Source organism: Pteronotus mesoamericanus, unplaced genomic scaffold (assembly GCF_021234165.1).
Source record: "Pteronotus mesoamericanus isolate MK-2021 breed Mesoamerican mustached bat unplaced genomic scaffold, CSHL_Meso_final contig_221, whole genome shotgun sequence".
NCBI lineage: Eukaryota > Metazoa > Chordata > Mammalia > Chiroptera > Mormoopidae > Pteronotus > Pteronotus mesoamericanus.
In genome coordinates, this window is record NW_026555092.1 from 14,792,936 (window position 1) to 14,820,849 (window position 27,914).

The 27,914-nt window shown below is 41.5% G+C and overlaps 1 protein-coding gene across 8 annotated transcripts in view; it reads left to right on the forward strand.

Moving 5' to 3' along the window:
* Positions 1-24,271, forward strand: part of MACF1 (microtubule actin crosslinking factor 1) — a 314,815-nt gene extending 290,544 nt beyond the window's left edge. For 3 of the 8 annotated variants that reach the window (XM_054572012.1, XM_054572014.1, XM_054572013.1), the window contains 14 exons: positions 1,183-1,326; positions 1,767-1,955; positions 3,119-3,239; positions 3,888-4,051; positions 5,891-6,053; positions 7,481-7,635; positions 8,543-8,617; positions 9,783-9,800; positions 13,009-13,126; positions 13,902-13,955; positions 18,431-18,642; positions 19,393-19,503; positions 21,998-22,127; positions 22,662-24,266. In XM_054572012.1, the coding sequence (XP_054427987.1) occupies positions 1,183-1,326; positions 1,767-1,955; positions 3,119-3,239; positions 3,888-4,051; positions 5,891-6,053; positions 7,481-7,635; positions 8,543-8,617; positions 9,783-9,800; positions 13,009-13,126; positions 13,902-13,955; positions 18,431-18,642; positions 19,393-19,503; positions 21,998-22,127; positions 22,662-22,918 (1,911 nt within the window). In that variant the 3' untranslated portion in view covers positions 22,919-24,266. Of the gene's footprint in view, positions 1-1,182; positions 1,327-1,766; positions 1,956-3,118; positions 3,240-3,887; positions 4,052-5,890; positions 6,054-7,480; positions 7,636-8,542; positions 8,618-9,782; positions 9,801-13,008; positions 13,127-13,901; positions 13,956-18,430; positions 18,643-19,392; positions 19,504-21,997; positions 22,128-22,661 lie in introns of all 8 variants that reach the window. The other 5 variants (XM_054572015.1, XM_054572016.1, XM_054572020.1 and 2 more) reach the window with 3 other exon arrangements.
* Positions 24,272-27,914: the final 3,643 nt, after the last annotated feature.

Below are 27,914 nucleotides of genomic sequence, written 5' to 3' on the forward strand. Positions count from 1 at the left end.
CCACCACAGTGAGGGCTGCCCCGCCACTAAAGGAAAGCAGCTTTGGCTTGTAAACTTCAGACTTTATATGCAAAGGAGCAGAACCAGAAGGAGCACAGCATGTTTCTTAGCAGTAATGGTAGAAGTGACTGGCAATTTCTCTGGCGCCTTAAAGATTGTTCATTCATTTGTTTTTACAATATAATGCATGTTGGTTCTAAAGAAGTCTAACATCATGGTATTACATAAAGAAAAACATGGACTATTCCAGCTTCTTTACTCCTCACTTGCACACGGCTTTGATTCACTTTCATTGTCACTAGCTTCAGACCCTGATCAGCTCCCCCAGAACTCCCCTTTTTTTTTTTTTAACAAGACACACACCTGTCTGCAACTTTATTTTTTCTTTTTTTTTTTTTTAAGATTTTATTTATTTTTAGAGATGGGGGAAGGGAGAGAAACATCAGTATGTGGTTGCCTCTCCCACACCCCATACTAGGGACCTGGCCCACAATCCAGGCCTGTGCCCTGAGTGGGAATCGAAGCGGCGACCTTTTGGTTCGTAGGCCGGCACTCAGTCCACTGAGCCACACAGCCAGGGCTTCCCCCAGAACCTCTTAATCAATCCACAAAATATACAGTATCTGAGGCTGCAGTGTGACTGTCCTAATGAGATGGGAAATATTTCCTATTTTAATTTTTTAGTTACCCACTGGGAGATTTTAATCTTGGTTTTGTTATTGTATTCTGTTTTGGGTGTTTTTTTTTTTAATAGTAGTGTTTTACCGTTGTTATTTGTCCAAGATTGTTTACACACATGGAAGTGAATAAAAACAAGACTTTTTAAAAAGAGAGAAACTAATTCAGAATAGGAAAATGGGCATGCCCAGTTTGGAAAAGGGGCATACCTCTGTGTCCCTAGTCCTTGTCCTCTATAGCAGAGAAAAGACATTCTTTGTGTAAACTCCTCACCTACATCTTTCAAAACTGAAAAGAAAGTGCCAGTAACTCCTAATAGACTAGTTAGAGGCATTTAGAGATGTATGTCAATGAACACATGCAGGAAAAAAAAATACACTAAAATTTTTTCCCCCTGACAGTGGAAACTAACAGTGCTGTTTTGGTAGGTTTTTTTTTGGGGGGGGGGGTGGGGGGGTTGTTTGTTTGTTTTTAAGTTTTTGTTTTTTAATCTTTTTTGTTTAGGAATTCATGAAGAAAGTGGAAGAAAAGCGAGTGGATGTGAACACAGGAGTGACGATGGGAGAAGTCATCTTGGCTGCCTGCCATCCAGATTGCATCACTACCATCAAACACTGGATCACCATCATCCGAGCTCGCTTTGAGGAGGTAGGTCCCTGGCTTTAGAGGAAGACTACCTGTTCTGTATAAAATGAGTTTAAAACGATAAAATACAACAGAGCTCCCCCTATAAGAAATTTTGCACTCACTGGAAATAGTTCCACAAGATTAAGTTAATGTTTTAGTAATGACTGCTTTCTTGGCATTGGCTAAAATCTGGAAGACTAGTGCTAGTGCAGTGATGTCAGCCGATGGCTTCCGGTGGGCACATTGTGTATTCCTCCTCTTTTCTCAGAAGTCCTATGTTTAATAGGACATACTAGTTCTGCTTTCAGAACTGATTTCTCATGCCAGCTCTGTCATTGGAGCTTCTTAACTGTGTGGGTGGTTTTTGCCCTAAAGAGTCATTGTTAGGATCACATTAAAAAGGACTTTGAAAACAAAGGGATTTACTTGACTGAAAGAGGCTATGATTTCTTTTCCCCCAGGTCCTGACTTGGGCTAAGCAGCACCAGCAGCGTCTTGAAACGGCTCTGTCAGAATTGGTGGCTAACGCTGAGCTCTTGGAAGAACTTCTGGCATGGATCCAATGGGCTGAGACCACCCTCATTCAGCGGGATCAGGAGCCAATCCCTCAGAACATTGACCGAGTTAAAGCCCTTATCGCTGAGCATCAGGTATTTTAATTGCATCACGTGGTCACTTGTATTTCTTGAGTTGCTCATGGAGCCCATTTACTTTGACCTATTTAAATCTCTGCTTAACATATTTCTACAGACTTAGCAGCTTAGAACATCACACACACACATATCTCACAGTTTCTGTGGGGCCAGGAGTCTGGGCATGAGTTTGCTGGTCCTCTTCTTAGTGTCTTATTGGGCTGAAATTAAGTTAGTCAGCACAGCAGTTCTCATTCAGGCATATTTGAGTTGTTGGCAAAATTCATTTCCTGTGGTTGTAGGACCGAGGTCTCTGTTTTCATTTCTTTCTTTTTTTATTTTTTAATTGAATTTATGGTGGTGACATTGGTTAATAAAATTCTATAGGTTCATATGTACAGTTCTATATTATGTCATCTGCATATTGTAGTGTCACCCAAAATCAAGTTGCCTTCTGTCACCATTTATTCCCCCCTTTAATCCTCTTCTACCTTGCCCCCACACCCCTTTTCCCTCTGGTATCACCATATTGTTGTCTGTGTCTATGACTTTTTGTTTTTATTTTTGTTTTGTTTGTGCTTAATCGCTTTACCTATTTCACCCAGCTCCCTTCCATTTTCCTTTTTTTTTTTAATCCTCACCTGAGGATATGTTTTGAGAAAAAGAGGAACGGAAAGAGAGAAAGAGCAACACCTACATGAGAAAGAAACGGTAGTTGGTTGCCTCCCGTACACTCCTGACTGGGAATCGAACCCAGAGCTCCCCTTTCATTTCTTTGCTGTCAACTAGGAGTTGCTGTCAGCTCCTAGCAGCTTCCCTCAGGTCTTAGCTACACATGTTACTGAACAGGTAGAATTCATCCACCTGCTGCTAGGTTGTCCTAGGTTTTTCTTTGGCACCAAAGATGGCACTCATTGCTCTAACTTCCTGGTTTTCCTAACTCACCTGTAAGTCCCTTGAAGTGAAAACCCATGTCTTAACCTTCTAGGCCTCCAGCACCTGGTGAAGTGCCTTGCTCAATTATGTCTTTTCAAATGAGTAAGACAATGTACAAAGACATCTACCTATCATTTGGTCCGTCATGGACTTGGCCTTTGTTAGTAAGAAGTCTCCTAGTTTCATCTTAGTTTGAGAAAACTCTCAACTCTTTTTTTTTTTTTTTTATTGTTTGTGTTTAACAGATATTTATGGAAGAGATGACTCGAAAACAGCCTGATATGGACCGGGTCACCAAGACATACAAAAGGAAAAATATAGAGCCTACCCACGGGCCTTTCATCGATAAATCCCGTAGTGGCAGCAGTAAGTTTCCAGCCACTATGTTAGGATGCTTCATTCCTGCTAATTGAAGAGGAACACTTTCCAAATACCTATCAAAAAAATGTCCTTTTTATTTTCAAAAACCATTGGATTTAAACTAAATTCTTTTTGAAACTCTTTTTTTCTTAACACTGACATGTAATAATAACTAGACCCCATTTTTTTTTGGATTGGTATGAAATATCAAAATAGTTAAGCGAATTTTTTTTTTTTTACCGTGGCCTTCCCATTGTTTTGGTCATCAGTGCTAGCCGTTTACATTTGGTTTACATTAATTTAATCATAAACTAAATGAACTGCTCTTGTTCTTTTAGTTAATTTGACATTTCCTCAGTTCACTAAGGTAGGAGAGAATTGATTGTTCTTTTAGTTAATTTGACATTTCCTCAGTTCACTAAGGTAGGAGAGAATTGATTGAAAATATGAGACAAGTACCTGTAGGCTCGGAGGAGAATCAGTAGTTTTGAAATTAATATGTTTTTGTACTTTAAGTATTGCCAGGTTTCATGTTTCCTTTCTGTTACTGATTGGATATTATAAACATCTCCTAAGTTCATACATGCGACAGTGTTTCTATTTGTGAACTGACAAAACCAGCTTTTCTAATCTCCTGGTTATTTTTCCTTTTAGGGAAGTCCTTGAGTCAGCCCACACCTCCTCCCATGCCAATCCTTTCACAGTCTGAAGCAAAAAACCCACGGATCAACCAGCTATCTGCCCGCTGGCAGCAGGTGTGGCTGTTAGCGCTGGAGCGTCAGCGGAAGCTAAATGATGCCTTGGATAGACTGGAGGAGGTAAGGCCTTGCCAAGCAGCCATCCCTGGAGGGAGGTGACTTTTATTGGAAACAGCCATTCTGAGGCTCTCTAAATATGCATAACCTGTGTGCCTTGACCTTTCTTCAGAAGTAGAAACAGCCCAGTTTGAGCCAGTACTCTGTCCCTCAGGCCCACTAAGAGAAAAGACACACATGCACCCTCACTGGCGTGGCTCAGTGGATTGGGTACCAGCCTGTGAAACTGAAACATCACCAGTTTGATTCACGGTCAAAGCACATGCCTAGGTTGTGGGCCAGGTCCCCAGCTGGGGGATGTGAGAGGCAACCAATCAACATCTCTCTCGCACATTGATGTTTCTCTACCTCTCTTTCTCCCTCCCTTCCCCTGTAAAAATAAATAAAAGAAGAAAAAAAGTATGAGAGATTAGGGGAAAAATAAAAGACACACATGTCAGTAAACCACTCACAACGGAGAAGGCCAGAAAGCAAACAACGAGCCAGCCCTGAGAGTCTATGACCTGGCCCTCAGCACCTGGCGCTGTGATCGAAAATCAGGAGTGTGCTGCAAAATTACCTCCAGGGGTATAGCTTATCATAAAAAATGACTACTATTGACCCCTTTTAAGTAAAGATGTAAGCTACTCAATTATAAAATGAGAGTAATTTTTTAAAGATTTTATTTATTTTTAGAGAGAGCAGAAGAGAGAGAGAAAGAGAGGAAGAGGAATATCAATTCATTGCCTCTCGTATGCGCCCAAATCAGGGGACCAAACCCGCAACCCAGGCATATACCCTGACAGGGAATCAAACCAGTGACCTTTCCCTTTGTGGAACAACGTGCAACCAACTAAGCCACGCCAGTCAGGGCAAGAGTAATTTTTTATGATCTTGGTTTGCTATTCTCTTATTCTTCATTAGGTTATGAAGAGCAAGTCTGTTTTGAAGTATCAACAACAGTCTAAAAATATAGTACCACACTTTCTAGTTTGTAAAAATAAATCTCTAATATCTATATTTTTTTATTTGTGCATATCAAAGCAGCTGTGCCCAGAAGTGAGTGTTCTGTGTTTTTTGTTGTTATTTTTATGGAAGGTCAGTTGAGCTTTAAGCATATGTGGTTTTCGGCTTTTTCTTTTTTCCCCATTCCTTCCAACTTTGAAGTTTGAAAGACCAGGGGAAAACTGCTGTACCACTTAAGTCATTCTGCATTGATATCACTAACATAGTCCAAGTAGCTAAACATCACCTTGCCCACTTCATGGGCCTACTGTTGACTGTCAGAGCCAAATGTTTAACATGGAAGTCAGACAGGCAGTTTGCCCCTCCTGATGACATTCCAAAGAAACATATTTCTGTGCAAGATTGGATTTTTAACGCTTCCGGCCAGAATGCAAATTATCTCATCTCAGAAAATGGTGGGAAACGTGAGCCTCCTGACATGGGTCCCTGTGTGATCGTAGTTTCTTTCAAAAATCACTTAAATGAGGAGTGCTAATAAGCACTTCTCTTCCAGGGTAGAATTCATTCCCATACATCTAAGAGGGTGTCCCTTTGAAAAGGGGCAAAGGGAAAACAAGGCTGGCTCTGCCCATTCTTGTTCTCCTTGCACTGCATTTCCTATGGTGATGGTTCAGTCCCTTTCTTTTGCCGCTCCGTTATGCCACAGCTCGTGTAAGTGATCATGGCTTTACATGAAGGAGCCAGATGGTGTCTTCACAAAAGAGGCAACACAGATATTGTTGATGCACCTCCAGAAGGCCTGCATGGCTTTACTGAGTGTCTGAAAGTTATGGTGTGCTCTGGGCAGGCTTAAAAGCCAAGATACAGGTCTGGTTAACACTTCTGATTTCTATCTAGTTGAAGGAATTCGCCAACTTTGACTTTGATGTCTGGAGGAAAAAATACATGCGTTGGATGAATCACAAAAAGTCACGGGTTATGGATTTCTTCCGGCGAATTGACAAGGACCAGGACGGGAAGATAACACGTCAGGAATTTATTGACGGCATTCTAGCATCCAGTGAGTCTAGTCATAATTCCAAACGTGGTCACACTTGGATTCCTTACTGTGTGAAGCAGATGATAATATGGCTAAACAGTACTTCTGAAGTTAAAGCTATCATCTTAGGGAAGAAATGGAACTGCTTACTAAAATTGGTCTTTCATTTTCACGGAGAAAAGAACCTCATCTTGCTGGGAATGAAAAAGCAGGCCTTGTTTGACACATTGTGGCAAGCAAAACATGTTTGAGGTATAGATAAGGAGCTAACTTTTGTGAGTGATATGATTCTAAGCAAAATGCTTGAAAAAATTAAGTTTTTCATTACATCAGTTTCTGAGATCTATATAACAGCTTGCAAAATGTATGATCTCATTTATTTTTAGTAAAATAAATAATTGAGGCATAAATAGTTCAGTGATTGGCTGGAATCACAAAGCACATCCCACAGCTAAGCTACTTTACATGGGTGGCCGGGGAGGGCTTGTCTGTGGAGATGATGTTTGAGCTGAGACCTAGATGATGAGAAGGATCCAGCCAATTCAAGATTTGAGGGGAGAGACAGAGGCAGAGGGGACAGCAGATATAAAGTGCTGAGATGGGAATGAACTTGGCATGTTCTAGTCATGAAAAGGTTAATGTGGCTGGAGTGTAGGAGATAAAGCTAGAAGGATGGGCAGCAGCTAGTTAATGCAGGACCTCGTAGGCCATGGTGAAGAGATTGGATTTTATCCTAGAAACATTGGGACAGTTGGCAGCCACCAGAGACAATATAATCTGATTTATGTTTTAATAAATCACTCTGCTACTGTAAATTGTCACCTTTGGAAAGCAGTTTGTCAGGAATCTAAGGCAGTTATCTAAACAGAAGGAACTTTATCCTGTTAATTTCAAATTGTCAATATTCTGGAATAATCTAAATAATAATAGTGGAGTGGATAAATAAAGTCGATGCTATGTCCATGGGTGGTTATAATATTCTATTTATGCCCTTTTTTTTTAAGATTTTATTTATTTATTTTTAGAGAAAGGGGAAGAGAGGGAGAAAGAGGAAGAGAAACATCAAAGTGTGGTTACCTCACGTGTGCTCCCCATTGGGGATCTGGCCTGCAGCCCAGGCATGTGCCCTGACTGGGAATTGAACCAGTGATCCTTTGGTTTGCAGGCCAGCACTCAGTCCACTGAGCCACACCAGCCGGGGCTGTTTATGCAATTTGGTATATCTGAAACACCACTTTTTTTTTTTTTTAATTGCATGGTGGGGGGCAGGGTAGTTTAAGTAAAAACTTAACAGTAAGCAGCCTATCTTCGAGGTTTTCTAAAGTTGAGTGTCTATTGCTTTTCAGGATAAAAATCAAGATAAGTTTTTTCTTCAAGTAGCATTTACATAACCTCCACCCAAGTAAGCCCTCTTAGTTATTGTTCCAAATGTGTTTACCTTTCTCCAGAGTTCCCTACTACCAAGTTAGAGATGACAGCTGTTGCAGACATTTTTGACCGAGATGGGGATGGCTACATTGATTACTATGAATTCGTGGCCGCTCTTCATCCCAATAAGGATGCTTATCGACCAACAACCGATGCAGATAAAATTGAAGATGAGGTGTGGGAAATAATTGTATCTTGAGTACATGTCTGACCATAGCGTTTTACTGTCCTGATTAATTGGGTACAGTTGCCATATCAGCCCTGGGATTTGTCTGTTGGGAGGTAATTATTGGGATAGAGCTCTGTTTAGGGATCTCCTTTGGATGACGTTACCCCAAAAGATCTCTGGCTTTTGCACTGTAGCTCAGTCTAGATGACTTCTCACTCAAGTAAGTCACATCTGTGTGGTGCTCTAAAGTTTACACCTTAACTTGGTTCAGAGATACTGTGTTGCTTAGAATAGACTCTTAGATCTAAGTGTCCTGCCTCAGTATCCAGGGCAGTGGTCTTCAGATGTAGCATTTAAGGGTGAAATGTAAAGTAACGTTTAAGATGGTGTGTACCCACCAAACTTTCTGCCTAGTTAAGAGCTGTATCACACTGAAATAGCAAATTGATTAGTAGCACATAGACATCCCAGGATGTGTTGATCCTGGGAAGGGAGAGGCAGTAGGGCCTGTCTTGTCAGTGGCCTAGAACTCCCCAGGATGAACTTCTGGGGAATCTTGGGCTCCTAGGTTGAAATTCAGATCGGTTCATAATTTGTTTTGTTAGTTGATTTTGTTGCACGCATATTAGCACATTTTCTCTGAAAGAATTTTGGAACAGGATGGAAGAACGCCTTTTATGGTTACTTGGGAATTTCTCATACTTTTCTCTGTCTCAAGTGTCCCATATGTAAGAACAATGTGTTTTAATTTGGAATAGAAGGTAAATAATGCATGTTTCAAAGCCTGAAATGCCTTAAGAGTACATAATGAATAGCTTCTTTGTTTACATATAAAAATCTTTGTTTCTTTGAAGAAGTGTTGCTTTACCTAACTTCACACTTACCTCTTTTTACTGTTGTTCACAACCAATAGGTCACAAGACAAGTGGCTCAATGCAAATGCGCAAAAAGGTTTCAGGTGGAACAGATTGGAGAGAATAAATACCGGGTAAGGAAGAGAAAAGTAGTCCTTTTTGGTGGTGGTTTGTCCTTCATGGCCCTTACAGGTGAAAGCAACCTGACAAATGGCAGTCTCGATGATCCCACCTTCCCATTGCCAGGGCTTGGAGGACCAGAGTCGGTGGGACCTGAGATGTGTCTCTGTAGATTCCAAATGTGAGGTGTCCTTTTAGGCTATGCTTAGTGCGCTTTATAGTTCCATCTGAAAAACACTGCCCTGTCTGGCTAACAATAGCTTGTACTTCAATATACAAGACATCCCAGAGCCCTGTCTTTACTATTCACCAAGGTCTTTAGGGAGATGAAGACACCTCTACTGTAGGATAAGGAAGCAAATACCAAATAGCTGACCATACACCAAGAGCTGGTCATTGTGAGCCCCAGTGGCTCCTGGGCTCAGACATAGCTGGAGGAACTTGTGTCAAGGCCCCAAGGAGGACACTCTCCCTGTGCTGAGCTGGGCTACAGACAGGGCCTGGGTGCCCTGGGTGATGCCAGGCTCAGTAGTCTTTCCTGGAAAGCCATGCTGAGTGTGGCCATAAGTGACAGAGAACTATGCTGTTTTAGTTTCTTTTAGGATCAGGGCCTGAAACAGGGCCCCTAAAATATACTCAGCAGCTTGTCAGGAATTCTCTAAAGTCCTAAGGGAAATTTAGGATTGGCAAAGAGGATTTAAGATGGCTATGTCAAATTGCAAGTATATGTACTGAGTTAAAAACAGTAAAAAAAAAAAAAAAAAAAATCTAGGTTCCATTAGTAGTATATCAAAAATGTCTTCAAAGTACACCAAAAGCACACTGTGCTGCCCTTAGCTAGGGAGTATTGGGTGACTGCTTTGGACCAACCCAGGGCACTTAGTTTAAAAAAAAAAAAAAACCAAACTGCAAGCATTCTTATGCTTGCTTTTTGGGTTTCATTTTCTTATTTCTTTTAAATTACCTATGAGAGAAATAAGAAGAACAACATAGTGTGAAAAGTTAGTTCCTCTTAATTCGTAAAACCACAAGCTCAGTAAAAATGTTTAACCTGTGTCATTATGCTTAACGATTGGTAACATGATTACATGATTTTTATTCCTTAGTGTTAATTTCATAAAATGTTCTTTTTTTTTTTTTTCTTTTATTTCCTTCATCCTTTACTCTTACTCTCTGTAGTTCTTCCTCGGCAATCAGGTACAGTGTGCCTTGCAACGTTCTCCTTCTCGGTGGACATGGTCTGTGTAGTTTATGATGCCTGTTCTTTGCTATGGGGAGAGGACACAATCTGAAGCATGCCTGGGTCACATCTGGTTGTCTTACCAAGTGGAGAAACTGCGAACAGGCCTAGTACTGTAGACCTGTCTTGGCAGAAAAGGGTTATAAGTCTGTATTTTTTAAAAAGGAGATGAAATTTTGCCTTCAAAATTAGGTTGGCTGAAGATGATGGTATTACGCTGGGTTAAGTTAACAGTAGTATATTTCAGGGAAAATTGAATCTATGGTATCAGTGCACTCTTCTAAAAAGAACCTGGTCTTGTATTTCTGTGTTGGAAGTCAGACAACCAGAAAACACAGTTCTGACTTGTACCAAAGTCTTTTGACAGTAAACACAAATTCTATAATGTACACCAAGTTGAAAGTCTTGGGGTATTTAAATATTCTGTTTAAATACCTTAGAATATTTACAGTTACTTGCACTTACATTTTATCATTATAAGGTACCTGAGAAGTATAGTGTGGAAATCACAATTGGCCATAGCCTAAAGTTTGCTAATTAAGGCCAACTGGCCAAAATCTAATGGGATCAAATGGACTGGCCAAAAAGATTGAATACTTTTGACTCCACTTGGTAACTCTAACCTTTTTGATCTTTTTGAGGGCTCTGGGGTCCTGTGTCTTCAAATGGAAGGAAGTTGCATGGGTAAAATCTGTCTTGTGATATGAAATCAGAAATACTTAAGAGTTAATTTGAGGCCCTCAATCAATGTTAAATGCCAGGCACTGCAATAATCACAAACTACAGTAACCTTTTGGGCCAGTGGGAAGAACAAATGATAGGAAAGGACAACAATGAAATTTGCTTTACATGCATCATTCTGTCAGAGTGCCAGGTAGCACCTAAAAGACGTGACTGTTAACCTGCTGACTGCATGCAGCGGCAGGGCCCCTTTGAAGACTGACATCCGGCTCTACTGCTCCATTGACCAGCAGAGGGTGGGATGAGTTCATTTTCATGTTGTAAACAGAATTATGAAGTTCATTTTATACACGAAGCACCTGAGGCCTAAAGGATCACATGCCAATAATCACACAGCAAAGTCTCAACCACTGCAAGCACCCATGTGACTGTAAGGGATTTTCCATTTAAGAATAGGAAACAGAAGTTACTGTTGCCTCTTAAGTTCTGTTGAGGCTTTGCCTCACTGATACGCAGCTCTGTCAGGTTTGAGCAGGAGCCCCTATCCCCCCCGCTTTTTTGTATCTTCACCCGAGGATATGTTGAATGATTTTAAAGAGAGGGAAGGGAGAAAGAGAGAAAGGGAAAAACACTGATGTGAAAGAGAAACATCGATTGGTTGGTTGCCTTCTTATATGTGCCCCAACCAGGGATTGAAACAGCAGTCTCTTGGTGTACAGGATGTTGCTCCAACCAGCTGAGCCACCCTGCCATCACAGGTCCCCATTTTTAGAGCTGCCATAATCCGATCCACCGCTCGTCACTCACCACCCTCAACTTCCCCAGACACTTTGGCTACTGGCTGGATTCAAACCTCCTTTCCCCATAGCTCAGCAGAAGCAAGTTAGTCTTTCAGAGGGAGTTTTAGTAAGAAATTAAAGGGGAAAGGAATGAAATAAATGGAGTAAAGGCTAACAAATTGCAGGATACAATAACATAAGAATAAAGTACATCTTGGGATTCCTAGGTTACTCTGGAAGATACATAGGCCCTCATTTCCTTCCCCTCCTCACCTATATGGAGAGGACCCCCAACTGTGACTCAGTCCATTGCTGCTCTTGAGTCTGGTGGAATCCTCAGTCCCTTACTAAGGGCCTCCCCATTTTCACTCATTGGGCCATTGTCTGAGGGAGGCTCTGGCAGAGGCCAAAGGGGCAGCTTCCTTCCCAGGACACGACATTTGTTTCCTCACGTTCTCTGGGTGCCCACTTCAGCGCTCCTCACACTCCACCATGCCATTGCTGTCATCACTCTGTATTAAAAAAGCACTTTAAAACTGTATGCAATGAAAGATACAAGACTTTTTATTTTCAAAGTAAAGAGCTGGGGAGTGGGATGATACTTTTTTTTAGTCATCTTGCCTGTATAAATAGTGCGCTTGAGTCAATGCAAAGTAATAGTACAGATAATTACCACAGATATATTAATTTTGAAGGAGGTTGATTATATGTCCTTCACAAACATTCTTTCTGGCATTTTCAGTTTTTGTGCCTAATTTCAAAGGTACAGTTCTCCTTTATAACTTTGAAAACCCTATAGTCCCTTCTCCCACCTCCCCCTATTTTCCTTGATTTGAATAATTTTAGGAATGCTGTTTTTCCAGCCCTTTGATTTTTGTTTTGGGATCTCAGCATGATTCTCTTCTGTTGCCTCTTAGTTTATTTTGGGAAGAGGGTAATTTATGCAGTGGGAAACTTCAGAATGTTAACAGCACTGAGAAGTAGAAATATTAGGTAGGAAAAAAAGAAAAAAAATAAATACTAGAAAGGCATGCCTGTCTTAACATCCCAAAATGATTGTTAAATACAGTTGAATATAATCAAGATGGTAAATTAAAAATTTGATTTCTTTAAATAAATTTTTGTATAAGTATTACCTAATCATTTGTGCAGCTGGAGAAACTTTTCTGCTGGTAACATCACTATTAGAGAGTATTTTGGGTTTATTTCTGAAAATCTGATGTGGAAAATCAAATTTCCTTCTAAGCTTGTAATAATTACGATGCTTTGCAAGGGTTTCCTTGAGGCTTGAAATATTTGCTGTTCTCCATTTAACTTGAGCACACTGTATTCAGAAGTTGACGCCTACCTTAATCCACCTTACCATCTATGAAAACAAGCTAGCATAGTAAAACATTTCATTATTGAGTTTTAATTTGGGCAGAATGTTTAAAAGAATCCAAATGAGTTAATGTTTTATCTATACTCTTGGCTCCACCTTTGGTCAGTGGCGTGACCATCAGAAGTTAATTTTATTCCAATACAAAAGTCTTTAGCTTTATATTTCAGTTTTTCCATATTTTAAATTCTTTTGTGAAAAACGCAAAATAGTGAGAGTTAAAATTCTCCCCAAACTATCAAATTGTCATTGTGTCTGAATACAGTCTGCTTTGGAAAGGCCTGCTCTGAGGCGCACTCACTCATCAGTTTCTCCTCGGTCCTGCAGTTCGGGGACTCCCAGCAGCTGCGGCTGGTCCGCATCCTGCGCAGCACAGTGATGGTTCGCGTTGGTGGAGGATGGATGGCCCTGGATGAATTTTTAGTGAAAAATGACCCTTGCCGAGGTAAGGAACCATCCTGAGCGTGAATTACGTGTTAAGTACGCCCTTACCACCGATCTTGATCTTCGTGTTTACTCAAAGTGTTGGGGGTCTCTTGATTTATTTTGTTGTTCAGTGGCCCAGATGTTGTCTCACTAGCACAGATGAGAGCTTGAAGGTAACAGAATAGACCAAGGAGAGGAAGGAGAAGAGGTTGATACTATCGGGGAGACAATAATGAGAATTGGGAATTTATTGGTGTCATTGAGTATTTCAGTTTGAGGTGTTAAATAAACACTAGCCTAGAATGGAGCCTGATGAAGCCCTTTAGGTTCCCCTTTAGTGCTCCAAATCCTTTTTCCTGAAAGTCGGGGAGTGTATTGGGCCCCTCCCACGCAAGGAAGGACTGGGGTGCTCCCTTGACCAGGAGGCAAGATAAAGAACACCTAGCAGTGAGCCCCATCACTTTTAGGTCAGATGATCACCTAAACAAGATCAGGGATATCTGTCTGCTAAACATGAAAAGGCTGGTGTGCCAGCCCAAAGGCAAAAGGAAAGGGTGACTGTAATAATGAGCGGTGGCACCTGCAGCTAGATGCGCATGAGGGCCGCAGCAAGGGGGAAGCGGTCAAATTCCAGTTGCTAAATCCTCTCCAGCGGCGTCCTTTCCTTTTTCCTCTTAGCCAAGCTGCATGTGGGTATACAGGAGTCTCCCCCACTGTCTGCCAATTTGTCTTTCTTGACCAGTTTCTGCATTTCCTGCTCTGTCTGTCTGTGTTTATGTATTTTTTTATTCTAGTTCACCATCCTGGGAGTAAAATAAAGCGCTCTGATTCCAGCTCTTCGATTTCCAGTCAGTCTCCCATAGGTTGGCTTTTAAGCTTTGTCCCTCCTCCCCGTATCCCAGCCTGTTGAGAATGGCTTTGCTTCTGAAACTGCAGCATCTCTTGTCTCTGTGGTAACTGCTGCCTCTATGAATGCTTTCAAATAGCCAAACCTTAGCTTTTCTATTGTAAGCTGACAGAGCATAAAAACTTCTGTTGAGACAGAACCCATGGAATTTGTTTTTGAGTTTCTAGTTATCTAACTAATACGTAGTTTTACATGCCACACACTATTATAAGCACTTGACAAATAATAACATTACACCTCTGTAAGGTGTAGATACTATTATTATCTCCATTTCATAGAATAGGAAATTGAAGCATAGAAAAGTTAAATACTTGCCTGAGAACAGACAACTCATAAATGGCAAAGATGGGATTCAAATCCAAGATAGTCTGGCTCTAGAGATGTGCTCCTGACCACCATGCAGTGTGTGTACAAGGCTAACATACCCACCACCCCTTTTTGTGTGCATATGACTGGTTCAGCCTGTGTAATTAACATATTAAAACTTATTTATAAACCTAGCAGAAATGTTTACAGTACAGTTACATAACTTTTGGGGGGAAGTAAAGTGTAGTCATATTCTGAAGCTTTTAGAGCTAAAGGGTACAATTCTTACATAGTTCCTCTTATTTCAACTCATTCTGCATTTACTCCAATGAACAAGAATAATCTTCATCAGGAGTTTCCTTCTTTTTTTTTTTTTAGAAAATAGTTAATTTTGAAAATATGCTGGTCAAAACTGGAAAGGGTATAATCAGTTTTAGAATTTAATTATATTGCAAACCAATTTCTTTGGTATAAAAGTCCTCTTTCATTCTTTTAAATGAGGAGCAATATATTTCATTTTAACCGTAACTCAGTAAACAGCATTATTCCTTTCTAAATCTATTAATAAGGTTTTATTTTTTTGTGTCATGTATGATTGGACTAAACAAACAAAAGAAAAACTGCATGTAATATCCTGGGATCTTTGGTTGCCTGTTTGCTGCCTGCTCTACTTGCTCTATTTATGATAACATGCTGCTGGCCAAGAAGAACACTGTCTGCTTTGTCCTTCTGTTATTAGCTGAAAGTTGTAACCCCAAGGAAATTGGGGGGGCCATCTAATAGCTATTGTCTATGGAACATAGTAGCCTTTTTCAGCATCCCTTGGAGCACACAAGGTAAGGCTTTCCTCGGTGTCTCTCCAGGAATCCCCCTAGAGCTCAGTAACCATCACAGCTGCATCGATTGCAGGGTCAAGAGGTCCCAGCAGTCTTAGATATCATGACTCTGCTAGTAGTGGACACGATGAGCCACTTCTAGTCAAATAAAAATTGTGCTAGGAGGTTTACACTGAAGGGCTGGAGTGGCTACAGTAAATGACTTGGAAAGGCATGAACATCACAAAAAGAAAAGTTCTGGAAAGTGTCTAGAATCCTATAAGGATTACTGTGGCTTCTAGAAGCCATTTGGAGGTAGATTTTGTGTTTGTTTCTGTTGTATTTCCTTGACACTCTGAGCCATAGAGAATCTCATACTGAGGACAGTGTAAAAATTATGACATTTGTAATACCAATGTGCATGATCATTTGTTACTTCCTTTTACACATCTGTTTAAAAGGATGAACAATGTCTCCACACTTTGCTTTAGCCAAATGGAAAAAGTAAAAATATTCAACAGGGGAGGTTCCTGGTATTGCCAGAATGGGAGAGTTCAGTTTCTGAATCCAAACACGGCGAAGGATGTGGTTCGGGTAGAAAGTAACAGCAGTGCCCCTGCCTAACGAAATGGTAGACCTTTACTGATTTTTGAGCATTATACAAATTAATTACCACAGATTTTAGTGAAAATCTAGAAGAACTTTGTTTATGGAGATTTAAATGGTACAGTTTGGCTTAGAACTGTTTTGTTTTACTGATGGTAAAATACACACATGAAATTTACTATCTTAACCATTTTGAACTGAACAGTTTAGTGGCATTAAGTACACTCACACTCTCTTGGTACCATCACCCATCCACGAAACTGTTTTCATCTGGTCAAACTGAAACTCTACCAATTAAACCAGTAGCTTAGAACTGAATTTTATAGCTAGCAGGCCTGCTCCAGCCAACATCAGGTGGCCCGCTTAGGTCCCTTAGAAAAATGATGGCCTCTTTGGGGGTTCAAAAACTGAACTTGAAATGGCTGTGTCCGTAGTCTGGTCCCCAAGATGTGATCTTCAAAAAAATTAAAAATCATGGTCAAATGCACATTTCCTCACTGCAGGACTTCCTAGAGCTTATAAAATGATGATTGCATTAGGGCTCTCCAGGGGCCAAGGGTTGGCGGGGAGGTAGCATACAGAGTTTACTAAACTCCATTTTATAGGAAACTTCTCAAAAACCTCAGTTTGGGCCCTGACTGGTATGGCTCAGTGGATTGGGCATAGTCCTGCAATACCAAAACATCACCAGTTCAATTACCAGCCAGGGCATAAGCCTGGGTTGCAGGCCAGGTTCCCAGTTTGGGTTGCGCAAGAGGCAACCACACATGGATGTTTCTCTCCCTCCTTCCCACTCCCTTCCCCTCTAAAAATAAATAAAATCTTTTAAAAAAACAAACAAAAAACAAACCTTCAGTTTGGGAAATTCTGCTATTAGCCGTGAAAGACCATGAAAGAATTTTGAGCTGTACACAGATAGGAAATTTTTATTGAGAAATACAGTCTGGGGAATGAGTGAGGAAGAGGTAAGGAACAAGATGAGAATGAAGGAGGCCAGCTGGAAGCCTGTTACAGCCAACCTGGGTGGAGAAGATGCCACATGAACCACATAGAGTAGGAGGGTGTGGAAAGGCTCAGGAATTTACGAAGCATTAGAAGGTAGAGTGGTAGGCCAAACTGCCATCACAAGGGAGAGGATCTGGCTTTGATCATGTCTAATCAGTCATTGGATATAACTTCAGACCTCCAGGAGTAGAGTCAGTGCTGGGATGTATTTGGGAGTCAGGCATAACCTTTGATACTGAAGTCTCAGGTGGATGAGACACTACCAGGTTGAAAGTCTTAATAAGGAGAACAGAACTTCAGACAGAACCCGGGGATGTCAATGTTAAAAATTAGGCAGGCAGGGGGAGGGAGGCAAAGTAGGGACCCAGGGTAGGGGGAGTATTTCAAGAAGAGAGCAGTTAGTAATCCCCTCACATGCACATTACAACAGCGGAGATCTGTTTTTACCTGTCATGTTGGCAGGTTTTTACTTGCATACATACACACATGGGTTCTCATTCCCTCCATCCCTTCCCCACCTCCCTGATACAGAGAGCACTGGCCGAGGTGAAGTAAATTAAATATACATTACTTGGGAGCGTGTCCATTGGTCTTCTATTTTGGAGATCAGTTGAGTGGGCACAGTTACCCATAATCTTCTAAACTTGCAGTTTCTGGCCAAAGTGGAAAAGTCTAACATAGAAAAGAACCACAAATATTTTGTTTAGAATAGTTCCCTTTCCTCTCGCTTCACCAGCAGTCCCATTTGTTTAGATCTATCTCGTACATTCTATAAAGCAAAGTTTAGGGTAGATGATGAGATAGAAGGTTATTGCAGGATAACACCTTTCGAGGAGAAAAAATTTAAGAACATATTCCAGAGGAATTACTTACTTTGAATTAGTAGTATCTTTCACATTTAACATTTGTGTTGGCCATACTTGGTATCTTCTGACCGAATCCAAAAGCCACAGAACAGCACCTTTTGGCCTTCAGTGCTGTTTCCAGATTCTCCCCACCTTGACATTCCTCTCCCATTCACAGACATCCTTCAGCTTCTTACCACTCTTAAGTTTTTGACTTAACACTACCTCACGGGCAAGTTTTGTGCATGGTTTGATCTTCTCTCCTCCCATGTTTACTTCTTAATGATTCTATCCTCATCTTTTTACTGTACCTAAGTTTCTGGACCCCTTTTTTTAAGGATCGCTATTGACTGAATTCAAATAGAAGAGTCTGGATGATGTCAATTTCAACTCTCTCTTTTTCTCCACTATTTCATTACCATGTATCTTTCAAAAGCTTAGGAAAAAGTACACATCCTATAAGATACGAAAGGGGTTTGATTTTGTCTCAGAAGTCTGAACTGCTACATCTGCTCTCCTTGACCAGCCTCAGTGTGCTTACCCCTGGGGACAGTGGCCAGGCACACTTGTAACCCTGGGGACAGTGGCTTGGCATGCTCATGACAACAGAATGCAGTGGCACTTTGTATACAAAGATTTATTATAGCAGATTAAGGGGTTTATTAGTTAATGTGTCTGTTATGGGTAAGAATCATGACAAGGCTGATAGCTCATGAATTTGTCTATTTTAGAAGAACCCAAACATGGTACTAAGTCTATAATTTATATAACTTCTCATGGGGTAAAGATTTTAAGATTAACTGCCATCATGTGTGTGTGTGTGTTTATTCCCCTTTTAGCACGGGGCAGAACCAACATTGAACTCAGAGAGAAATTCATCCTACCTGAGGGAGCATCGCAGGGAATGACCCCTTTCCGATCACGGGGTCGAAGGTCCAAACCATCTTCCAGGGCAGCTTCCCCTACCCGCTCAAGCTCAAGTGCTAGCCAGAGTAACCATAGCTGCACATCCATGCCATCTTCTCCAGCCACCCCAGCCAGTGGTACCAAGGTATGTACTGACTACCATTATGGCCTCCTTCCCCATGTTTGTAGATACTCCTTGTTCAGTGTAGCCTCTGAAAGGCTCCAATGAGAAGAGGACCGTGAAGATACATGGACTCAGCTCTACCTGGACCAGGCTGACCAGGCCCTAACGGGACTTTAAGATACAGGGACTTTAAGATGACGACAAAGGATACTTATTAAAATAGGTACTCAGGCTCATGTGGCTCAATTGGTTGGAGCGATGTCCTGTAACCGGAAGGTTGCCAGTTGGATCTGTCAGGGCACATACCTAGGTTGTGGGTTTGATCTCCAGTCTGGGCACATATGGGAGGCAACCAGTTGATGTTTCTCTCTTACACTGATGTTTTTTCTCTCTCCCTTCTTCTCTCTCTGAAAAGCATTGGAAAAATGTCCTTGGGTGAGGATAAAAGTAAATAAATAACATACGTACTCAGGTCATTAAGTCAAACACTTTCTTCCACATATCCCCAGTTTGAAGTTGAGCACAGAGAAAATCCAGATACACTCTGTGCGGCTGGAGGTAACATTTTGTGTTAAAACAGGTTATATATGAAGAGTGCTGTTGCCTTTCCAGCCGGTCATTCTCATCTCGTCAGACTGACATGCATTTTATTTTGTTTTCTTTTTCTTTAAAATGTAGTGTGTTTTGTTTATGTTTTATGTTTCCTATTTGCTCCCTTCCTGTTCCATTTTCAATTGTTCCCGTCCTTCCCTTTGCATTTCCATTCCGCAGACGCCACTTCAGTCCTCTCGCTGTTATGACAAACCCTGGTTGGTAAACAGTAAAGCTGGCACCCCAGTCAGGGACAGCCACTATCCTGACCTCCAGCTGCCCAGCCCCGAGGTAGAGTATGGCTTCGCTGACTAAGGACACAGTCAAGACGAGGCCCTCTCCAATGCAAAGAACTTGACCAGTTACTCTGACACAAGTTCATGCTCTCTTCCATCTCTGTGGTGCTTGCTCTCACAGCTGATTCATCTAGTGAAGTGTTTTTCAGGTGTTTCTAACTCAAGAGTCACCAGAATTGGAGATAAGTAAGAGATGCCTAAAATGAGATTGTTTAACAACTTTCTTAGAGTCTTCAGAAGGATACATGTTCAGGGTGATAAACATTGGCCATTCCTGGTGATTTAATATGATTATTTATAATCAGGCCTCTTGTAGTCTCCAATTGTCAGATACACAGATGAGTTATGAACACTTGAAATTCACCTATGGGTGCATGTCCAACAGTTTCTTCTCTTCACTGAGAACAGAAGCGTGGCTGGTGCCCCTGCCCAGAGCCCCCGTCCCAGGGCGGCTGGTGTCGCCATGCTGGTTCGAGGTGTGGGTGCTGCCCACTTCAACCTAGCACAGTATCAGTAAATGATGCTCTGAGTCTCAGGGTTTAGCTTCTGGGTTTCCTGGCTTAGGCACTTGGGTTTCTGTAGCCTTCATTTGAATACACATGAACAGTTAAGCATGTTCATGTGTAGTCAAAATGCCCAAGCACTTTTGGAAGAGCAGTGTTTCAGAAACAAAACACGGACTAGTGGCTTGTCTGATAGCAGGACAGTTTGCATTCTAGCTTCTCCAGGAAATCATTGGGTTCTTGTGCCTCAAAAGATAGTGCTGCCTTCAGTGATGTAATGCTTCCACCAGAGAAACCGGGAGGTACAAGAAGCCAATAACTGTGAATAGGCTGCTGCTTTGGGATTCACTCCTCTCCAAGCTAAAACTCCAGTTCAGAAATAGATCTAGTTTAGAACATGATCGGGGGACCTATTGCTACTAAAACCTCAAGGCTGAACCTGCTGGTCTTGCTTCTCTTCTTCCTTAATGGCTCAGTTTCATGGAACTTTTAAAAGTTCTAAAATTTTAAATGTTTTAATTATGCAGTACAAATTCTTAGAGAATTCTGATAGAACAGCCTTTTTGTTTGTCTTAAGGTTTCACCTCTTGTTGCGTTTCAAGGTTTCATCTTTCCTTATCTGTTGGTGTTCGGCAACCAGGCCGTGCGTACCCTGACGCACTCCCGGCCCAGGGGCTCTGGGGCTGTGTCTCCCCAGCAGCAGCGTTCACCAGCGATAGCTTCTGAAACTGGTGCTCTTCCTCCTGTGTGGGCCAGGAGGGCTTGTGCTCGAGTGTTAATCGCTTTCTGTCGCTTCTGCTTCTTTGTAAATTAAAGAAATACAAGAATCACAATGAAATGGGTTGCTTTACTCTTCTGTTGGTATAAGCACGTTAAAGGTCTTGGAAAACAATTTACCCAGCTGATTTCACAGAAAAATTAAAACAGTATGCTCTGGCATGAAATGATGCAAAAAAAAAAAAAACACAGAAAAAAAACCCCACCCATTCAAATAGCAAATGTAGCTCCTGCAGTAGCAGTAATAATAATGTACATCTATCCAGCTCTTTTCCAGTTTAGGAAGTGCATGATTTATTCATTCAGCAAGTTTTTATTGAACCCTTCTTTTGTACCAGACACTGTTTTAGTTCTGAGCATTTTAATAGTGAACAAAACAAAGCCCCCACTTTTATGGAGTTTACATTTTAATGCAGGAAGGACAGATAACAAACAGGAGACACACACCCCCACTGCCCCCATCCCGGCTGTTGGAGGATCAGCAAAAAGGTTAGTGTGGCCGGGATGGCTTGAACGAGACGGGGTGCAGCAGAAATGAAGTGAGAGAGGCAGGACCAGCCTTGATTTCCTGAGGGAGATGTGCAGTCACAGAGCCCAGACCCCAGGCCAGGTCTTCAGGTTCCTGGCTCATCTCACAGCCCCACCCTGTAGACTTCTAGTCATTTATTTGATCCACAGTCAAGTAATTTTATCTGCATTTTACCAGTGAGGAAAAAACTGAAAGATCTTAACCTGACTGAAGTTGCTGCACCTACCTAGTGACAGAAATTGATGTAGTAGTATTCAGCTCTCCATATTACATATTTGAGGCTAGAACTCAGTATTTCACATTTCTAACCCCAAAACTTTGATACTTGGGATTATTTGGATTTTTTTCCCTTTACTTATTCACCTATGTCTATTCCTTATAAGTATTACACTTTTACAGTTTGTGGACTCCCCCCCCCCAAACCCACATTTATAGTGGAAATTTATCAGCAAGATAACAGATATTGGAAGCATGTTGAATTTTAAGTTGGAACATGAAAACTTTACTTTAGAAATCATCAAAATACATGACTTAGAATACTTCCAAAATAAATCTTTGTTTTCCTGGACTTTTAACTTTTGCTTTTCAATCAGTTAGACATAAGGAAGCTTTTAGGTTTTAAAATTCAGTTTCTATCAAAGATTTCACCAAGTAAATATAACCATTTTATTTTTTTTAAGGTTATTCCATCATCGGGCAGCAAGTTGAAAAGGCCAACACCAACTTTTCATTCTAGTCGAACATCCCTTGCTGGTGATACTAGCAATAGTTCTTCCCCAGCTTCCACAGGTGCCAAAACTAATAGGGCAGGTATGTATCTATGCATTGGGATGGGGGAGGGGTGGCCAGGCAGGGAATTTGAAAACAGCAGCCCATCAGCAACGTTTCACTACTCCCCAAGGAGCAGATCATGAGAGTAGTAGCACTTAGATGTGATGCCCAGAGCAACAGACCTGCCGGCTTCCTGCTGACCTTGACTTTTTTCTCCTGTCACTATAGCTGGCTCGGACTTGCCTTCTGAGAGCCGACACTTCCACAGCCAAAACCGTATTTAAGAGAATGTAAAAGGAAGAAAGGGCCCCCCAAAGCAGTACCTTCTCAAAAGCCCTTACAGTGTTGGGACAGGCACTTTGCAACTGTTTTTTTTCCAGCACCCCATGTTTCTGATCCTCAGGACGCAGGCTTCTTCAGTAGCATCACAGAGCCAGAAATGGTTTCAGTAACTTCCGTGCAGATGAGAACGGGGTCCAGAAAGTCTCTGATTTGCCCAATGTGACACACTGGTATATAGGTTCAGAACCCTAACATCTCTGTTAAGGCTGCTGCTTTATTCTTCAATTCCAGACCCGAAAAAGTCAGCCAGTCGCCCTGGGAGCCGGGCCGGGAGTCGAGCGGGGAGTCGAGCCAGCAGCCGGAGAGGAAGTGATGCTTCTGACTTTGACCTTTTAGAGACACAGTCTGCTTGTTCAGACACTTCAGAAAGCAGTGCGGCAGGGGGCCAGGGCAGCTCCAGGAGAGGGCTAAACAAGCCTTCAAAAATCCCCACCATGTCTAAGAAGACCACCACTGCCTCCCCCAGGACTCCGGGTCCCAAGCGATAACACTATATACGCACCCCTTGGCCTCTATCCACTTTGAATCCTGCTCCATATATTGGGTGTATATTTATTCTGAATGGGAGAAGTTATATTGTTAAAAGTGTAAAAGAATAATTGTGTTATGAAGCTGCCTTACTTTTTTTTCTTTTTGTAAGTTACTATTTTCATGTGAATATTTATGTAGATAAAATTTGCCTCCTGGTAACCCTGTATTGGATGGGGCCCAGAAATGAAATATTTGAAAAAAACAAATGAAAAGGTCAAGATGCGAATATGTATTTAAAAAAAAAAAAAGCCTCTAAATAGGGTTTCTGTGTGGTGCAGGGTTATGAACCTGCTTTATCTTTTAGGATTATTCCTAAATGCAACTTCTTTATAAACTTGACTTGCTGTCTCAGCAAGATAAATTATATTAAAAAATAAGAATCCTGCAGTGTTTAAGGAACTTTTTTGGGGTTTTTTTTGTTTTTGTTTTTGTTTTGTAAATCACAGACACCTCAATTAGCAAGAACTGAGGGGAGGGTACTTCTAATTGCTTTTTCCATTGTTTTTAATGTTGTGTGATTTTAGCTGAAGAGAGGGAACCTCATCTAGGTAACATTTGCACATAATACGGCAAAAGGACTTCATTGCAATACTGTCTTTGAGTACTGTTTCAGTACTGGGTGTTTAAAGAACAAATAGCTGCTAGAATTCAGGGGTGAATGTAACTAACTGTTCAGAAAACGTCAGAACGTGGGGATTTTTTAAGAGTCCTGGTTTGTAACTTCCTATCCAGCCCGGCCACCAATAACTCTTGTGCTCACCAGGAACCAGGCCCTTGGCAAAGGGAGATTCCTAAGTGGCACTGTGAATTAGAGATTTGTTTATCTGTATTTTTTGCTATATTAAATGGTCAGTCAACTTTCCACAAACTGAGGAATGAATTCCGAAATGTGGACATAAAACAAAACACTGCTCGTCCTTTAAAGGAGTTCACCAGCACACTTGTTAACAAGTCCCGTTTGCTTCCGTCTTTTTTTGTGCGTAATAAAGTCAACTGACCAAGTGACCATGAAGAGGGACTGCCTGGGGCTCCTGTTTGTAGCTGCTGTTCCTCTTCAGCTCCGACCATGTTGCTGTGTGATTATCTCAATTGGTTTTAATTGAGGCAGAAACTGAAGCTCTACCAATGAACTGTTTAAAAACAAGACACTTTTGTATTAAAATTGCTTGCAGTAACAAACATTTTGTATTTCCTGCTTTCCTCCTCAACCATTCCCTTATATATAACATGTTACTCTGGGATAAGATTGTGTTTTAGGTACTTGAGTGCATTAATGAAATCAAAATGTCTTGATGGATAAATTATGGAGCTTATTAATAGATTTTTTCCTTGTTTATTTTATGCTCATTAATTTTACTTAACAAGGCAACAAAGAAACAATCAGGCTATTAACATGCATCTGTAGGGAATCTGCCCTACGTAGGTAATTAAACAAATACCAGTGTGTGATGTAAGAAGACATCTATATTTGAAATCACAGAGATCCTGGGATTTGAGAAAATGGGGCCGGTTTCCCACAGTACACTGAAATTTCTGGCTAAATGATAGGAGTTTCAGAGGTGGAAACAAAATTAGTCATCAAATCTAGCTCCTTTGTTTTATGTAGGGAGAAACTGGAATGAGAAACTGACTTGCCTGAGATCACAGAATGAACAAGTGGCAAACATGGCCGTGAATCTAACCTTTGAATCTATTCAAGTTTGGCAGTTTTGTTTCCTCTAGCCCCTTATTGGCTTTATAACTAGAAAAGCCAAATACTAATCCTAACAACAGGAATTAGCCTAGGAAATAAGTAGAGAACTTGAGGGGTTCAAACAGGCGCCTGTATCTACCCAGTAGGTCATACTCCTCTTGTGATAGGAGAATTTGGTAAGATGGACTATGTTCATTTCATCAAAGCTATTTGAGGCCAAATACCCAAATTAAAAGGAACCTGCAGCCTGATGGCTTCTGAGGGAAGTACATACTCTGATCTCCATGGAATTGAGTAACTTAAAGATGCCAGAACCCTGTGTAGGATAGAGTTTTCATCCAAATATGCCTCAACCTCTAGGCCTGGCCGCAGAAACATGCTGAAAACAGCTTGACCTCCATCTTTTTCAAAGTCAGGTCCACGGTCACTTGTTTTTCTTACCAAGTCATTCAGGTTTCCCCTCAGACATGACAACGCTCAACTAGTGGTCAAACCTTCAGAAAGTGTATTTGCATTCAGCAATCCCCTATATGCAAAGTCATGTCAGGAAATGAAAGGATGCCGGAAAAAGAGTTTTTAAAAAAAGGTACAGTTCTAGGACAAGTGCTAAACCAGTCATGTAAGTGTGGTGTTCAGGTAGAGGATAAATGGGAGTTACTGGGACCTTGAATGACAATGAGCTAACATTTATTGAGTGCTTGTTGCATGCCAGTCACTGTTTTTAAGTGCTCTAGATACATTCTCAGTTAATCCCCATCACAATCCTACAATCAGGAGCCCCATTTGTAGATGAGAAAATGATGAGCCTGATAGAGGCTAAGTAACGACCAAGGTCACAAAGTTGCCAGGGAGAAGCTCTTGTTTGATAGCGCTTTCTCCGAAAAGCCTTTTCGACCTAGTTCCCTTCCAATTCAGAATTCCACTCAGCCCACCCCAACTTCCTCCGCCCTTGCAGGTGCTTGCCTGCCCCTGTCAGAGCACAGTCTTCATCCGCCTTCAGAAAGGCTATGCTCGCCTATCACACTTGTTACAGTGGGGGTTGCTGGGGACAGGGAGCTGGTGGGCTTCATCTCTGATTCAGGGCACAGCCCGGAGCAGCCTATTTGTTTACAGGAAGGTGAGGCCGTTGTTTAAAGAACACAGCTGTCTCCACTCAAACTAAATTTAAGAGGAATGATTTCTGCTTTTACAAGAATTAGCCCAGTTCTGATCCCCAGTCAGGGCACATAAATGAATTAACCAATGAATGTATAAAGGAGTGGAACAACAAATCAATCTCTCTCGCTCTCTCTCCCTCTCTCTCACACATGCACACACACACACACACACACACACACACACACACACACATCAACTTAAAAAAAAAAAAAAAAAAAAAACGAATCAGCCCAGCACTGGACTCTGCAGTCTACCCAGGGGCAGAGAGAAGGACAGGGAACAGGGCAGGAGATTCAGAGGCCCCGACCAAGCCTGACACAGGGACACCTGGGCTCTGCACCCTGCCTCTACAGGCATGCAGTCACCAAGCCCTGTAGATTCAGCTTCCTGAACAACTTCCCTGCCTTTAACCCTATCACCAGTAGAGAGGATAATTGCCATCACCCCTCTCCCGTTACTGTACCTGCCTCTAACTGTAGGCCTGACTCCAGTCGCCCTCCTTCCAGTCCTTAGCCCCCTCTGGTCTTGCCCTAGGCACTTTCAATGGCCAATCTGCAGCATTCTTATCTGGGTTTACAAACTGGAAATTTACCCGTTGGTTAAAAGGCAGACTAGTTCATGGGGTTAAGGCATCAGCAAATGATTGTTTTGATTTAAGATTTGATATTTTATTTAAAAGTTTGATCATGAGAAAAGGTGGATTTTATTGGACATCATACATTTATTTTGAGGGTTAATCTTGAATCCACATTGAGGCACCATAACCGTCTTGGTGTCCAGAGCCCTCATCTAGCCTCTCTGCAAGGTCCTTTGTGGCCCAAAGCTTGCCAACCCCTCGAGCCTCACCCTCAGCCTTGCCATTTGTCCCCCCGGCTTCCCAGCCTACACACCTGCCCCAGCCCAGCTCCACTGTTGTGTGATAGGGAGAAATCCCTTAACTTGTGTGCTTTGGTCTCCTCATCTGTAAAAAGAGGGATTTTATTATTTTTTTAATTATAAAAAAAACCAATATACACTCTTTATTGATTATGCTATTACAGTTGTCCCATTTTTTTCCTCTCCTTTATTCCCCTCCACCCAACACCGCCCCACCCCTCAGCATTCCCCCACCCCTGAGTCCATGTCCATTGGTTGCATATACAAGTTCTTTGTCTTCTCCATTTCCTATACTATTTTTAACCTCCCCCTGCCTATTTTGTACCTACTATTTATGCAGCTTATTTCCTGTACTTTTTCCCTCATTCTTCTCCCTCCCCCACCTGTTTTACTGTACATAGTTATTTATTTATTTATTTATTTATTTATTTATTTATTTATTTTAAGAAAAGACCCTTTAACATACATAATAAGGGCTTGGTGATGATGAACTCCTTTAACTTGACTTTATCTGGGAAGCACTTTATCTGCCCTTCCATTCTAAATGATAGCTTTGCTGGATAGGGTTATCTTGGATGTAGGTCCTTGCGTTTCATGACTTTGAATGCTTCTTGCCAGCCCCTTCTTCCCTGCAAGCTTTCTTTTGAGAAATCAGCTGATAGTCTTATGGGAACTCCTTGGTAGGTAACTGTCTCCTTTTCTCTTGCTGCTTTTAAGATTCTCTCCTTATCTTTAATCTTGGGTAATGTAATTATGATGTGCCTTGGTGTGTGCTTTCTTGGGTCCAACTTCGTTGGGACTCTCTGAGCTTCCTGGATCTCCTGGAAGTCTATTTCCTTCTCCAGGTTGAGGAAGTTCTCCATTATTTTTTCAAATAAGTTCAATTTCTTGCTCTTCCTCTTCTCCTTCTGGCACCCCTATGATTCAGATGTTGAATCATTTAAAGTCGTCCCAGAGGTGGTTCCTAAGCCTCTCCTCGTTTTTTGGAATTCTTGTTTCTTCACTTTGTTTGAGTTGAATGTTTATCTCTTCCTTCTGCTCCCAATCATTGATTTGAGTCCCAGTTCCACCCCTTTACTGTTGGTTCCCTGCATATTTTCCTTTATTTCACTTTGCATAGCCTTTGGTTTTTCCCCCATTTTGCGACTATACTCAGCCATTTCTGTGAGCATCCTGATGACCAGTGTTTTGAACTCTGCATCTGATAGGTTGGCTGTTGTTCATCG